The 13,613-nt window shown below is 37.0% G+C and overlaps 1 protein-coding gene across 1 annotated transcript in view; it reads right to left on the bottom strand.

The window, feature by feature from the left end:
• The window catches only part of GRIK2 (glutamate ionotropic receptor kainate type subunit 2), a 767,698-nt gene extending 755,436 nt beyond the window's left edge, over positions 1-12,262 (bottom strand). Inside the window, exon 1 of the mRNA XM_044676594.1 lies at positions 12,148-12,262. Coding sequence (XP_044532529.1) covers positions 12,148-12,262 — 115 coding nt within the window. The remainder of the gene's footprint in view (positions 1-12,147) is intronic.
• Between the last annotated feature and the right edge of the window lie 1,351 nt (positions 12,263-13,613).

Genomic DNA, 13,613 nt, shown 5'->3' with positions numbered 1-13,613 from the left:
AGGGATACATCTCTACCTACAAAAGTTCCCCAGGATGAGTAACCCCCCTCCCTTATCCATTTAAGAAATATGTGAAGATCCAAACATGGGACAAAATCAAGAGAGAAAAAATGAATAGCTTACTTATGTCATTGGTATTCTCAAAAGGGCAAGAGAACTAGAGAAATTGCCCTAGCACATTTGGAAAATTCTTGTGGAAAACTCATGAGATGGTATGGATATAAACTATACAATATGCATTACTAGAAGAAAAGCCCACATCCTTAAAATCACATATACATTGGAGCTTTTGAATCCCAAGATGTCTGTCTTTTCTATATTTAGATGCATATAGGTTTGTGTATAAGAAAGCATATTTAGCTATATAGATACACATATTCCTACTATAGGCAAATACACCTCATAGTGCACCCTAAGGACTAACCCATTTAAAATGTTAATTCATATGTGAAAATGTTTTTTGAACTTCAATTTAATTTCCTAAAAGCCACAAACAACTCTATTTTCCTATAGAAAATAATTAAGCATCAGGGAATGATAATGTGAATAACAAGTAATGCACTTGGAGTTTGCCAAACAAGCCAAAATGCAGAGGGTACTGCTGCCTACTGTGGATCCTTTGCCATTGAAAACACTGCATTTGGCATTTCAGTCCTCATTCCTCTGCTTGCCCACACCTCACTACCTCTCATAAGCACTAATGTTTTCAATCCATCACAAGAACAAGGAAATAAGGGGCTGTCTATTTTCAAAAGCTGTAGCCTAGAAAGGCTATAAGAAGAGCCATAATCTATTATTTCTTTTATAAAAGATTGAGTAAGGCCTCACAAACTACTGCCTAGGAGGTGAAGACTTGGAGCAATTTCATCTCCTTCTTCATAACACAAGAGTCCTGTTTCATGTCCTAGTATAATAATGTACTAAAGGGCAACCTAGTGGTCTGAAAGACTTCATACTGTGTCATAAAGTGTCTAACGGAACTTCTTCTGGGGAAAATGAAGAATTAAATTCCAAACAACTCTACGGCAATCTTCAAATAGATCAGGATAGTATAACTGATATTTCAATTACAGAAATGTATAAAGCACTTATTAAATATATTGTATTATTTCATTCTCATGATAACCCTCTAAGATTTCATATTTTTCAATAATCTTTAACTTTATTTTTATTTAAATATTTAAATAAACTTTATTGTTTCTATAAATCAGGATCCAATTCCCTATACTGATCAACAGGAAAAAAAAATCACCAAGAATAACTTGATCAGGGTCATTCAGATCCTAGGGCTAAAGCACGAAAAGTAGTTGTCTGCTTCATTTCCTAGCAAAAAGGGCCATGACACAGAGGAAGGAGTGCAAAGTATTATGAAAGGATAAGGAGATTAGCTCTTCACACCATTGGGGCAATTAACACTTGAGATGTCTCTGGGCATTTTCACAGCGGTTCATTCCCAATTAAGAAGGGGAGAGTGAAGCTCAAAAATTACTGGCTGCTGTCCAGGAATAAAAAGCCCTGCTATGTTTTAATGGGAGCCTCCTAAGTGCAAATACTACCTGAGCTACCCTTTTAAGTAAGGGACCATAAAAAGGTATAAGAGAGTGGGTTTGACATCAAGTTCTATTTATTGGACAATTTTCTAAGATTAAGGATCCCCTCCTAGGAAGTTGCCCATGGAGGCAGTAAATTTGGCCACCTCCCAACCTGGGCAAACTCACTTTAAGATAATTGTGACTAACCATAAGCAGAGAGGCAAAGGAGTGGTGTAGAAAGATTGCTTGATTTTGGAATCAGAACATTTGGTTTTGAATCTTGGCCCTGTACCTCACTCCATGTGTGATCTTGAGCAAGTCAATTCCCTTCCTCAGTCTTAGTCCACCACCATAGAAGTAACTAAGAAAGTGAGTTTGAATGAAGATGGAAGCATACTTCACTTTATTTCCTCCATGAAATTTTCTCTAGTGTAAGTAATATATGTCTTCTTTCACAGCATGATGAACATGTAAAGATGCAGTACATGATAACTCATGAACAACCTTTACCATATTACCTGCCTTCTGGAAGAAGTGAGAGCGGTAGAAAGAAGGGAGAGAACATGGATCAAAAAGTGTGAGAAAATGATTATTAAAACTGTATTGATATCTAATCTGAAAAAATGTATTTTTAAATGGAATTTTTAGTAGACTTTGGACATATCATGAGACTATGTAACAGACTGCAAAGAGTCTTTGCCAATATCATTAAATCCACATATCAAGAACTCTACATGGTTTAAAAAATATTGTTGGCTATTCAATGAAAGCTTTTTTTAGCCAAACTCAAGCATGCAGCTGGTGCCTAAGATTGGTATCACCATCAATCAAAAGAATAAAAAATGTTCATATACATTTTGTAACTTCTATATAAATCAATAAGATTTCTTAGAAATGATGTTTGCCTATCAGAATGTCAAACTGGAAGCCTGAAAAACTACCAAATGCTGTCTTAACCAGATTAAAATGTAATTGGGAAATAATTAACAAAACAAATAAAAATAAAAATATAACATACATACATGATGTTAATTTGTAGTGTTCCAACTCAATATGTGACCTGCAGGCATGTGTTTCTATTTGAGTTCGACACCACTGGCTTTGATTGTCCTTATCACTAGCAAATGATACTCAAATGAGAGACCAAAATGGGGAAGGGGAACAGAATGGCATTTAACAATTTTGTCCCTTTTTGCCTCCTAGTTCAAAGCAATAAGCAATTTGAGTGTCCTCATATAAGTTTTTTTTTAAATAACCCTTACCTTCTGTCTTGGAGCCAATACACGTATTGGCTCCAAGGCAGAAGAGTGGTAAGGGTAGGCAATGGGGGTCAAGTGACTTGCCCAGGGTCACACAGCTGGGAAGTGTCTGAGGCCAGATTTGAACCTAGGACCTCCAGTCTCTAGGCCTGGCTCTCCATCCACTGAGCTACCTAGCTGCCCCCCTCATGTAGGTTTTTAATATCTTCCGTGTTTTCTTCATATCTTTGGGAAATATTTTCCCAACTATCCAAATTCAACTTGTTCCAAGGATCATAATCATCATTTTTAAAAGTGGGTCAATATCATTGTTGGAAAAAATGCCCAGAAAACTACATCTGCCTGTGTGTTGAAACCAAACTACCTTGGGATATCAAATAATGACTATTTTAAGAGCTTGCATTTATATCGCTCTTTAGAATTACAAGAAGTTTGTGCTTTTCCTTTCAGTCCTGCCCTGGAGACTAGCTTGGGATGGGCTGGAATTAAGTTTTCCATTCAGGTACTACTTGTAAATCAGATTACAATCTCTGATGCATAATTATTTTCCATGGGGAAATCAATTTGTTTAAGGCTCAGCAGTGGAGGAACATTCATGGTCAAAAAGTTCTTGATCTGAGAGGAATCCAAAAGATCAGTAGGGTCATCCAAAATAGGAGTCAACCAGGGATACTAATCTGAGGACTTTGTGGCAGTCTGATCAGAAGCAGAAGAGCACGGCAAAATTAAATTAGAGTTTGAGAATAAGTAAAAAAAAGACATGAATTAGGAACATTCCTGAAGATTTAATGCTGAAATAATGGGAAGTCCGAATTCCATAGGTGCTGCCAATGTTATATCTCATAGAAAATATTGAGGCCTTATAGTTTAAAAGATGTTTTAATATGGCAAAAGTCAGTACTTATAGATTTTAAAACAGAATTACATCTAAGATTGTTTTAAATTTTTAAAAGTTCTGGCCTTTCCTCCTTTAGAGTTTTATTAAATTTTAATCAAGAATACTCCATCACTTTGATATACATTGCACACAATATGAATTTAACATGCAAAATGGCAAACTGAGAAAAATACAGTAAAGCAAAATTAATGAATAGAAAATACATAACATAATTTCACTTCTGAATGTTAGTGCTAGTGAGAATACAAAGAAGTAGGAGAAGTGGAACTTTAATTGAGTTTTGTAGAAAAGATAAGACTTAAAAGTTTGAAATATTTTGGGGTAAATCCTTTGTAGACATGGGAGATAATTTGACCAAAGGTAAAGGAATGGGAAAGAACAGATGAAAAAGAGATAGTGGATGCCACCTAAAGCAAAGACAGTAAAAAAGAGAATTGTGTTATTTGGCTGGAAATAGACAATGTCTGGATGGAGAGAACACTGAATACCAGAATAAGGAGTTATGTACTTTATTGTGTAAGAAACCATATACTATGGAGGACATTTTTAGTAGAAAATGTATTTAGTATTAGTGTAAATAATTGATTGGGGAAAAAGTGTGGTAGAGTTAAAAGCATAAAATACTCTAACTCAAAAGACCTGGAATCTTAATTCTGTAAATGCCTTGTAAATTAAATGAGTCACTTAATATGTCTAGGCTTCAGTTTCTCTGTCTTTAAAAATTAGGAGACTGCTCTAAATGATTTCTAAGGCCTCTCTTCCAGGTCCTTAGTTCTTTGATTCTATGAGCTACATCTCCAAGTTCTCTTGAGTATGGAAAATAATGCTTTGATTTAATATTTAACTTCCAATAAGTACAATGGGCAACAAATAGTGGGTTGAATCCATAATATAAAGGGGCTGCTCACCTTTAGAGAATTAATTTTCAGAATGCCGGGCTGCTGCCTCCAAGCAATGATTTAAAGAATAGCCTAAAGCTGGAAGCATGCAAACACATCTTCCCTCCAAGCCTGTCAAGGGAGCACTAGCCTGTCCAGCATAGTATGAAATTTCTCCCAGAATATTCACTCTTTTAGGTTAGAGAAATATACTCTTTACACATAAGTACCTAATAAATGTTTAGTAAATCAGAACGAATTGAATTGGGAAAGTATTTTGCTAGTATTTCTAAAAGACCACTATTAAGATGCCTATTCATTAACTGAAAAGGTGGGGATAATCTTTTGAGTCCTTCTTTCTCCCATTAGCACATGAGTAATGGATTAGTTTATCAGAATATCTAATTATGAACTAAAAAGGAAGAGAGATTTGTGCACTGGTGAACAAGTTAATTTTAAGGCAGAGCACTGTAGGTAAGTCGTAGATTAAGAGGGAGACACTGACTTGAGAGGGGAGGATTGGTCGATATACCCAATGGGATCCAGGTTTCCGGGTTGCTAGGAGTGTCTCCATGAATGCTCCTAGCCAGGAAGAATGAAAAATAATGAGATTTCTGAAATAGGTGACTGGAAGAGAAGAATGATATGCTAAAGGTAGGGAATATTTCACTTAAAATTAACTGTTTCTTCTTATCAAATTTGACTCAGTATCAAGTTCCTTTATCTTATCATGTGCCCTTTACCTTACACATCTAGGAGAGTTTTTACACAATATCTGCCCCCAACAACCAAATGAACAATTCATTCTCTTTTGGCTCCTGTGACTAAATCAATTGGGTTGTTAACTAATTCCAAGATAAACAATGTTCTGCTTTATGTATGATAAATAATATTTAATTATATAAAGTAATTATTGAACTAAGTATAGTAAGTTATATACTGGTAAGTTGAATACCAGTTTTGGGGAGGAGAAATGGGGGCCAGGTTAAAGCTAAAAGATCACAGGAAGAAATCTAAATACCTTTGAAGAAATTAAAACATCAAAAGCAAAATGGTTGCTAATATCTGACATCTACTCTAAATATATTTCTTTACTCTCTTTAAGAAAAAACAAAACAATGTCTAAATGTGAAGAAGAAAAGCAAAGAAGTGATCTCCAAGAATAGGAAAGAAGGTATTGATTAGCAATACTTACCCTTACCACCCTCTATAAATTGTCCTTCCATTTCTAAGGAAATCAAATGCTTTCCCTCTATTGGAGGGAAAGGTGGGGCTTTTGAAATAAGATCCACCTATCATCCCATTCATTAAGATAGTTGGCTACACCTAATTCCTCAGAGCAACTTGGTCCTAAACCTAGGTCCCCAGTACATTATGAAAGAATGAAGAAAGCTTACTTAACCTACATTAAATCTTGATAATGCAATAATGAGTCTTTTAAAGGGATAATTTTAATTCCCCAATCTTCAGTCATAAAGACTACAGAGTGCTAATCTGGTTTGCCCTTTCAATTAAACTTGTTAAGGACGTTCTATTTAGTCAGCACCCTGAATGGGCCATTAAAATTCTTGTTCTGTAAGAGTTGTGTGCAGTGCACTGTTGTTTTAAAATTCCATTAAATCCAAATGGTCTTTATCGCCCCATGACCACTGTGACTTCAATCAGCCAATTTAATTACCTTACAAAATTGTCAGCAGAAGCAGCAAAGGAAAACAGGAAGGGCTATGACGTTATCAAATTGAAATCTTCTTCTTCGGTGTTTAATCTAGACCAGTCAATATCCATGATTCTCACCTCCTTTCCCTTCCTGGGGCATTTGACCTTCCCCTTTATCCAAAGATGTAGGGTTTAAAATGCATTCTGAGTTTTCTTACCACCCAGAGAAATGGGATACAAATGGAAAGAAGGTAAACCTTTGGTAACTCAAAAAGCATCCAACTTTCATTTTTGAATATCTGGAATTGCTTTAAAAACTCAGACAAGAACACTTCTAGAATCCTTATATAATACATGAGCAGTATATAAATGATGCCTTATATATGCCATATGTAAAATAAAACAGAAAACTGATATGTTCTTCAACATATAAAAGTAGGTACTGAACTTTTAAAAAAATATTTCATAAAGGTCGTATTATTAGCTAAGTAGATTTAAAAAACGCCTTAACAAGTGTGGAGGGAAGGGGGAAAAAAAGAACTTAGAAGGAAAAAAAGAACTTAGACAAACAACACCTACTGCAAAATGCTACTATTTCTCCAAAAGTACAGTGGTTTATAGAGGTTTTAAATGTTTTCCATGTTTCATCCAAATATTTGAAAAACATTTTCACAGAAAATCTATTATAATTATTTGACATTAAAAATTATATCATAGACCTAATTTCTTCACTACAGGTGAGTGAATCTATAAAGGATCATGCAGCCAAAACCTTGACCAGAATCATGAATGGCATCTGACTTCTTTGTGGATGGAAGCAGTTCAAATTAACTTGTGCTGGGTAAATGTTGAAAGAGAGTCACTTGAGATTTGGGCCAATGAGCACATTATGGTGATGGCTGGAATTAAACTCAAAGACTAAATCTCACTGAAGAAATTTTTGTCACCTAAAAATCCCTGCTCATTTCTGAAATAGAACCTCAGAAGTCCAGAAAAGGTTTTTTGATTGTGTTTGTGTTGGGATCAGTGTGCTATTTCAAGAGCAAGAAGGTATATTTCAAAGCTGTTTTCTTAAAAGACTATAACTCTGTTAAGAAAAATCACAACAGGGCAATTATACCTTGATGTGTTTTTTTAATTCAACAAAGAATTACACTGAGAATTTCTAAACATGATTTTGTTTGCTTTTCTTGAAAAGGCTTCATTCACTTGGTTTTCTGAGTTCAATTTCAAATCTGTATTCAAATTTTATCTGTCTTTCAATAGCCACCATTACTCCAAGTGTGAGACTCTTTACCTTGAAACACAGTTTCAAACCACTATACCAAGAGGATCTGCATGAGAACTAAGTCAAAGTAGGGTTTGCTCCTAGATTTGGAGGAAAAGTCTTTCAACAGAAAATTGTTGCTGCACTCACTTAAGAAAAGCAAAATTCAGATGAATTGAAACTCAAGAGAGAGAATAGCTTATCAAGAGAGAAAATGCTATCATTTCCTGGGAAGACATTTGGGATGCGTGTTAGCATTTTAGTGAAAATATTAATTGAATTTCTTGCCCATAGGTACACTTCCAGGTTCAACTAAAGGTAAACTTAACTAAAGAAACTTTTATTGAGAATCTATTATATGCAAAGCACAGTGGTAGAAGATGGAGAGTCAAAGATGGATAAGGTGAAGTTTCTGCCATTCTCCCTATACCCTGTTGAAGATATGTTTGCATTTTCACACTGCCACCATATTTTAAAATATAGTTCTATCTGAAATAAATCACAGATTGTTATAAAATAATCCTCCTGAAATGGGTTAAGCCTCCATGAAAGCCATCAGGCTGTAAAAGGAAATGAGGCCTTCCTCTATTTTCATCAGTGGTTCCTTCCAGACTTCTTGGTGAATCTTTTTGAGGGCAGTGTCTTGGCAGGATGCGCCCAATGAAAAAATAAGGAGAGAACAGAATAATCTTATACCCATGGATTAAAAGATATGAGAACCTGTATCCTACTGCATTCTGAGCGCTAAGGCACAGAAGAACTCTTTCTCTTATTGAACCATAAGTTTTACATTAGAAGGGATCCTAGAGGTCATAAGGAAACTGAGGTACCAAAAAGTAAGTTATTTACCCAAACTGACAGCATTATGTTGCAAAGCATAGATTGAAAAGCAGGACCCCATATCCAAATTCAGTACTTTTACCAATGTATAATTGTTGACCCATCCACTTCCAAAATAAAATAAAAATGTGTCCAATGATAACTACGAAAGGATAAAAACAAATAATTAAAAACAGAATCTAAGGTAATTCAGGGCATGAGAGGGGTCCATAGACTGCGCCAACCTTTCTTCTGTTTCATTTTGTCTATCAGCTTTCTATTTAATAGCCTTTGCTTTGAAGAACCTGTATGAATCAGACATACAGACCTAAGGCAGCTAAATTGTAATCAGGCTGATCTTGCTGTCTATGCCCATCTCCACTAGCCCTTTGGGACTACATTATCTGTTAATCCCAGGAAGATGTATAGCCATCTATTCACACCCACACCCTCAACAACACCAAAATAAAACAAAATTGATTTAAGCCAACATAAGGGGGAAGTACAGATGTGTGAAAGAAGGGAAAGAACACACCAAACATTAGCCCATTCACTTTCTATTTCTTGTAACTGAACTTAATGAGATATCTCTGAAAGTGGAGATTTCAGTCTCTTTTGAATTCTGGGAGAATAATGTGGCATGTTGACTGAGTCTTCCTTGGGGATCTATGCTTCTCGGTGTAAGCCACATTTGCTGAAATATCAGTGAGGAGGTCACCGTATAGCTAGAGACCCATGTCACCATTTGAAAAGCATCTTCCCACCCATTTGGGCCAGTGTCTCAGCTACTACCGTATACAAGTCAGAAAGGCATCTGTGAGAAATTCTTTATTTTGGCTCTCCAAAACATGTTGAAAGAAGTTTTACTTTACCCTCTTGGAGTTCATGGTGAACTCCATCTACTTCCTGGCTCCATATTGACCTTGTCTAAAGAAAAATTGTGTGTGTGTGTGTGTGTGTGTGTGTGTGTGTGTGTGTGTGTGTGTGTGTGTGTGATGAAAGAGGGTGTGGGAGAAGCAAAAAGAAAGGAAGGAGGAGACAGAATTCATCGAATGGCAGACACGCTCGGAGCAGGTGGCTGCTCTTTGTTATTGTTGGTTTCAACACATCACAGGCAAGACTGCGTGGAAGCAGCAGATGATGAAAGGAGGATTCAGTGTCGAGTCACCACAATACTGGGAGCAGTGGGAAGGACAATACCAAATCCATGATGGTTAATTTCCACCGGAGGAATGAGGGGGTAGGAGGACTTTGCCAGCTCTCTCAGCTCTCTCCCTTGTTGCCATAGTATTGCTGGCTGAGAAGCAAAAGCGGAGGCTGGCGTGTTGCCTACCTCGTCCTAAAGGGAGAATCTCTCAATTCAGCATTCTCCTAGGCTTAGACTAGAAAGGGGGATCACTATCACCCAGGCAGACAGCCTCACAGAGGCAGCTGGACTTTCAGCAGCAACCAGGCATTGCTTAGAGTTAGGTGTAAAAGAAGCAACCTTCCTAACTCCAGTTCATTTCCTTAGCCACTATCAGAGAGAAAACAGAAGGAAGAGTTGAGCTATCACTACTTTTTAAAAAACTGTAAAGTTCAAAATAATATTGCTAGCATCTTTATACACATGCAAATCCTCTTTATGCCTGAACACTCATTTTTCCTCCAAAAGGGAAAAAATTCTTCTTTGTGTATAAGTAGTTGTTTCATTATCTGCCAAGTTAAAGAAGCAGTTCAGAAAAGCCAGACTGATGCACACAGCAGGGAAAAGTTAAGAACACAGACACATCCAATTCATCACTCAGAGTATGGGGGCAAGATCTTGATCCTCATTTGGAAGTAAGCTAATCTAGACCCTGTACCAGTGAACCTCAGTATCAATGTACCAAGTTATTAAAGTGAAGTCTCACCATTGCATCCAATAAGTGTGGTCCTCAAAGAATGTATTTTATTTTAAAGTGTCAGCTCTTTTGGACAGCCACTACAAGATTCTGTTACAATAGCCAAGATTTTTTAATATGAAGATATGAAATGATCAGCAAATGTTGCAATCTAATGATTCAGCAAATACGGGCTACAAGAACAGGGAAGCAATAATTAAACCTTCTGAGTTCGTACACTGCAAATCTTCTTCACCAGTCATACCCTAAACATACATACACGCACACATATGCATACACACACACACAAATGCTTCAATTTATTTTCCAAATAATTGGGTTGTGCAACAACTCAAACAACTAACTGGAAGACACAAGACTTTGAATGCTTCCCCAGCCTGCTTTAATGAGCCAGGCTATAGTGCACACACATGCACACAAATCCCTGCAGTGGTATGGGACTTGTTTAGTTGTGCCTAAAGAAATAAACATTCTTAAAGATGATCATTGCCAAGTGTTGCCTTCTACATGATCTTTATATTTAAAAAAGAAGGCAAAAGAAAGTAATACAGTCAGAAATTCAACACATACCATCAATAATAACCCTTTTTAATGATTGCCAGTCTTTTTTCACTTCATGAGGAAAAGAAAATTATTTCAGATATTATAAAAATGCATTTCTCCCCATTTTGTCCAACATGACATTTATCAAGACATAATTCATATTTTTTAAAAGATGCTGAGAAACATATGCACTTTTCAGCATAAATTTATCTAAGTAACTTTCTGTGCCTGTTTTTTTTTTCCTTCATAATACCCAGATTATATTTGTTTTCATATTGGGTCTGATATAAATCTTCTTGAATTATCAAAAGGAGATTAATTGTGTAAATACAATGTCTTGATTTTTCCCACATTAACTCTTATCTTCCCTGGGGAACTTTTCCCGACCAATTCTACTTCCTCTTACAACAGCCTGGGTCACTGAAGTGTTGTTGCATGTTGATCACACTTCATTTCATCTAAGCAAACATCTCTCCAAGCATTTCACCTAAAAAGTTCCACATTCAGATTTCAATGTGAATGTGAAAGATATCCTACTTTCATGGGGAAACATAAAGATTTTCCCTGTAATTTTTGCTTATGTCTTTATTATTTTTGAGGCCCCTATGTGAAGTTAGGGTGCAGCATTATTTCTCCTCTAATAATTAAAATTGGCATAGGATGGGCTGAGGGTGCTAGAGGAAAAAGAAGAAATGGAAACACACACACATACACACTCCTCAGTTCGCTTAACTGGGGTGAGTTCACACTGAGTCCTCACAAAAGCTTAACTTTCAACGTTAAGTATTGCTCTTTAAATCATGCTCCTCCCCGTTATCAAACCTGGGACTAAAAATCTCAGTAAAGGAACACAAAGGTTTTATTTCCAAGACGGAAAAACAAAAACAAAAAACCTACAGCCTGATGTTCTTTCCAATTGTTAAGTGATTCTGCCCTGGGCACTCCAAGACCTTATCCAGGAACCAGGGGGAAACCCACTGTGGGAACTTACCAACTAGTTGCCGATTTTAACTAATCAGCCACTAACAGAACTCGGCTTTCCACCACTATGGAAACAAACGCCCAGTACAAGGAATCAACATAAGCGCTGATCGCTCTGCAGACTGAAACCTAGGGGGCTCAGACAGGCAAGGCTGCCAGTCACTTTCCCCACAATTATCTTCATTTTCGAGGCATTACAGCCCCAGCACATACATTCGCAGCCCCTCAATCCTGTTGCCTTGGGTTGAGGGGATAGGGTCGGGGGGTGGGAGGAAGATCGAAACTAGCGGGGTCCAGTGTACGTCTCCAGAGACTGGCGGGCATCTACCAGACTGAAGAGAGCCCCCTTTCAGAGATAAACATGCGTATTTACATTGGTCTGCTACGGCGGAGCTTGCTAACGTACAACAAATAGGGACGGGAAATCTTACCAAATCTTAATACATGTGTGGTTCCTTGAGAATATCCAATCCACAGTAAGCAGAGAAGGAGTCTAATGGTGCACCTGAAGACTGGGTTACTTAGAATCGGGGAAATAATCTTCATGGTGTTTCTATGCACACACGCGCTGCACCTACTTCCCCCTTTTAGCGTCAGGCTCCCCGGTAGGGTAAGAATGAGAATACGTAGACTGATGGCCCTCAGACACGATCACGGCATGGTCACAGAGAGAGGAGCGAGTCTACGCTGCCCAAACCCATTAGCAGTCCCTGCATGTTCTTCACTCACTGCGCCAAGGAGCAACCTTCAACTGCAAGGAATGGTGGGACATCCATGTTAGTCGGGGAGAATCCTTGAGAAATCCAAAACACACACACACAGAATGTCCAGCCGAGAAAGCCTGAGGAAGCAAAGGAGGAAAATCAATAGGTAATCCAGCCCGGGAAATCGCGGAGATATCGAGACATAGCAACAGTCATCGTACAAAGGGCTCTTTGCTAGGCTTCTATTCTACTGCACTGCTGCACAGCTTCTGACGTGAAGCCAAGATTAAGTGAGAAAAATTGAGATAGCTGCTCTCCTCTTAAGGCTGCCTGCCAGACAGCTTTCTCAATATCCCTTATGCAACTGATCTAAGCACCCTTGTGTTGTTGGAAATAAATCCTGTTTGTTTATGTGTGGAAAAATCCTTTTGTTTTCCAACAAAATCCTTTCCCTATAAGATTGACTACGATCTGTTTAGTTCTATTAAGATCAATTCATGAATTTTAATAGGTGGATTACCTATGTAGAAACCACTACCACTTAGAAGCAGTTAAAAAAAAAAAAAAAAAAAAAAAAGGAATGTGTTCCAAGACTGTCAAAGGAAATACTTAAAGTCTAACTCCAGTTTAGGCTTTAAAAGGGTCTTGAAATTCATTCACTTTCTATCACTTATTTTTATGGAAGAAAATGAAATTGTGTGACCGTAAGTAGTTTTTTAAAACTTGAGAAGGGCACCTCTTAATTACTACTCTTGACTAGAGGATTTCCCTCTACACTTTTGGTTATTTTTTTTAACATTCTAAAGATAAGGTAAGTGGAATCTATTTGATCACTAGTTTATCAATTTGACTGGAAGAGCAATTCATAAATAAGGAGAGAGCAAATGATGCTTGGATTTAAATGACAAACTCCAAGTGCTTCTATAATTTATGTTCATGTTTCTTCTTACTATGGCATTATGATATTTATTGGAGGCAGAAGATCTCAGCTGTAGCTTGAGCAACACTTAACAACCCTGCCATCCCTATAAGTGTTTTTTTTTAAGTTTCTAATAGTATTCTAGTGGGATATTTTGTATTCCACTAAATATTTGTATTTTCTAGTGAGATAGTTTGTATCTCTAGCCAATGAATGATCTTATTTTCTCAAATAGTTGTGCATTCTAAAAATAAAAAATAAAATCAATAAGAAT

Source organism: Gracilinanus agilis, chromosome 4 (genome assembly GCF_016433145.1).
Source record: "Gracilinanus agilis isolate LMUSP501 chromosome 4, AgileGrace, whole genome shotgun sequence".
In the NCBI taxonomy this organism is placed as follows: Eukaryota; Metazoa; Chordata; class Mammalia; order Didelphimorphia; family Didelphidae; genus Gracilinanus; species Gracilinanus agilis.
This window is presented reverse-complemented; position numbering and strand designations above follow the sequence as displayed.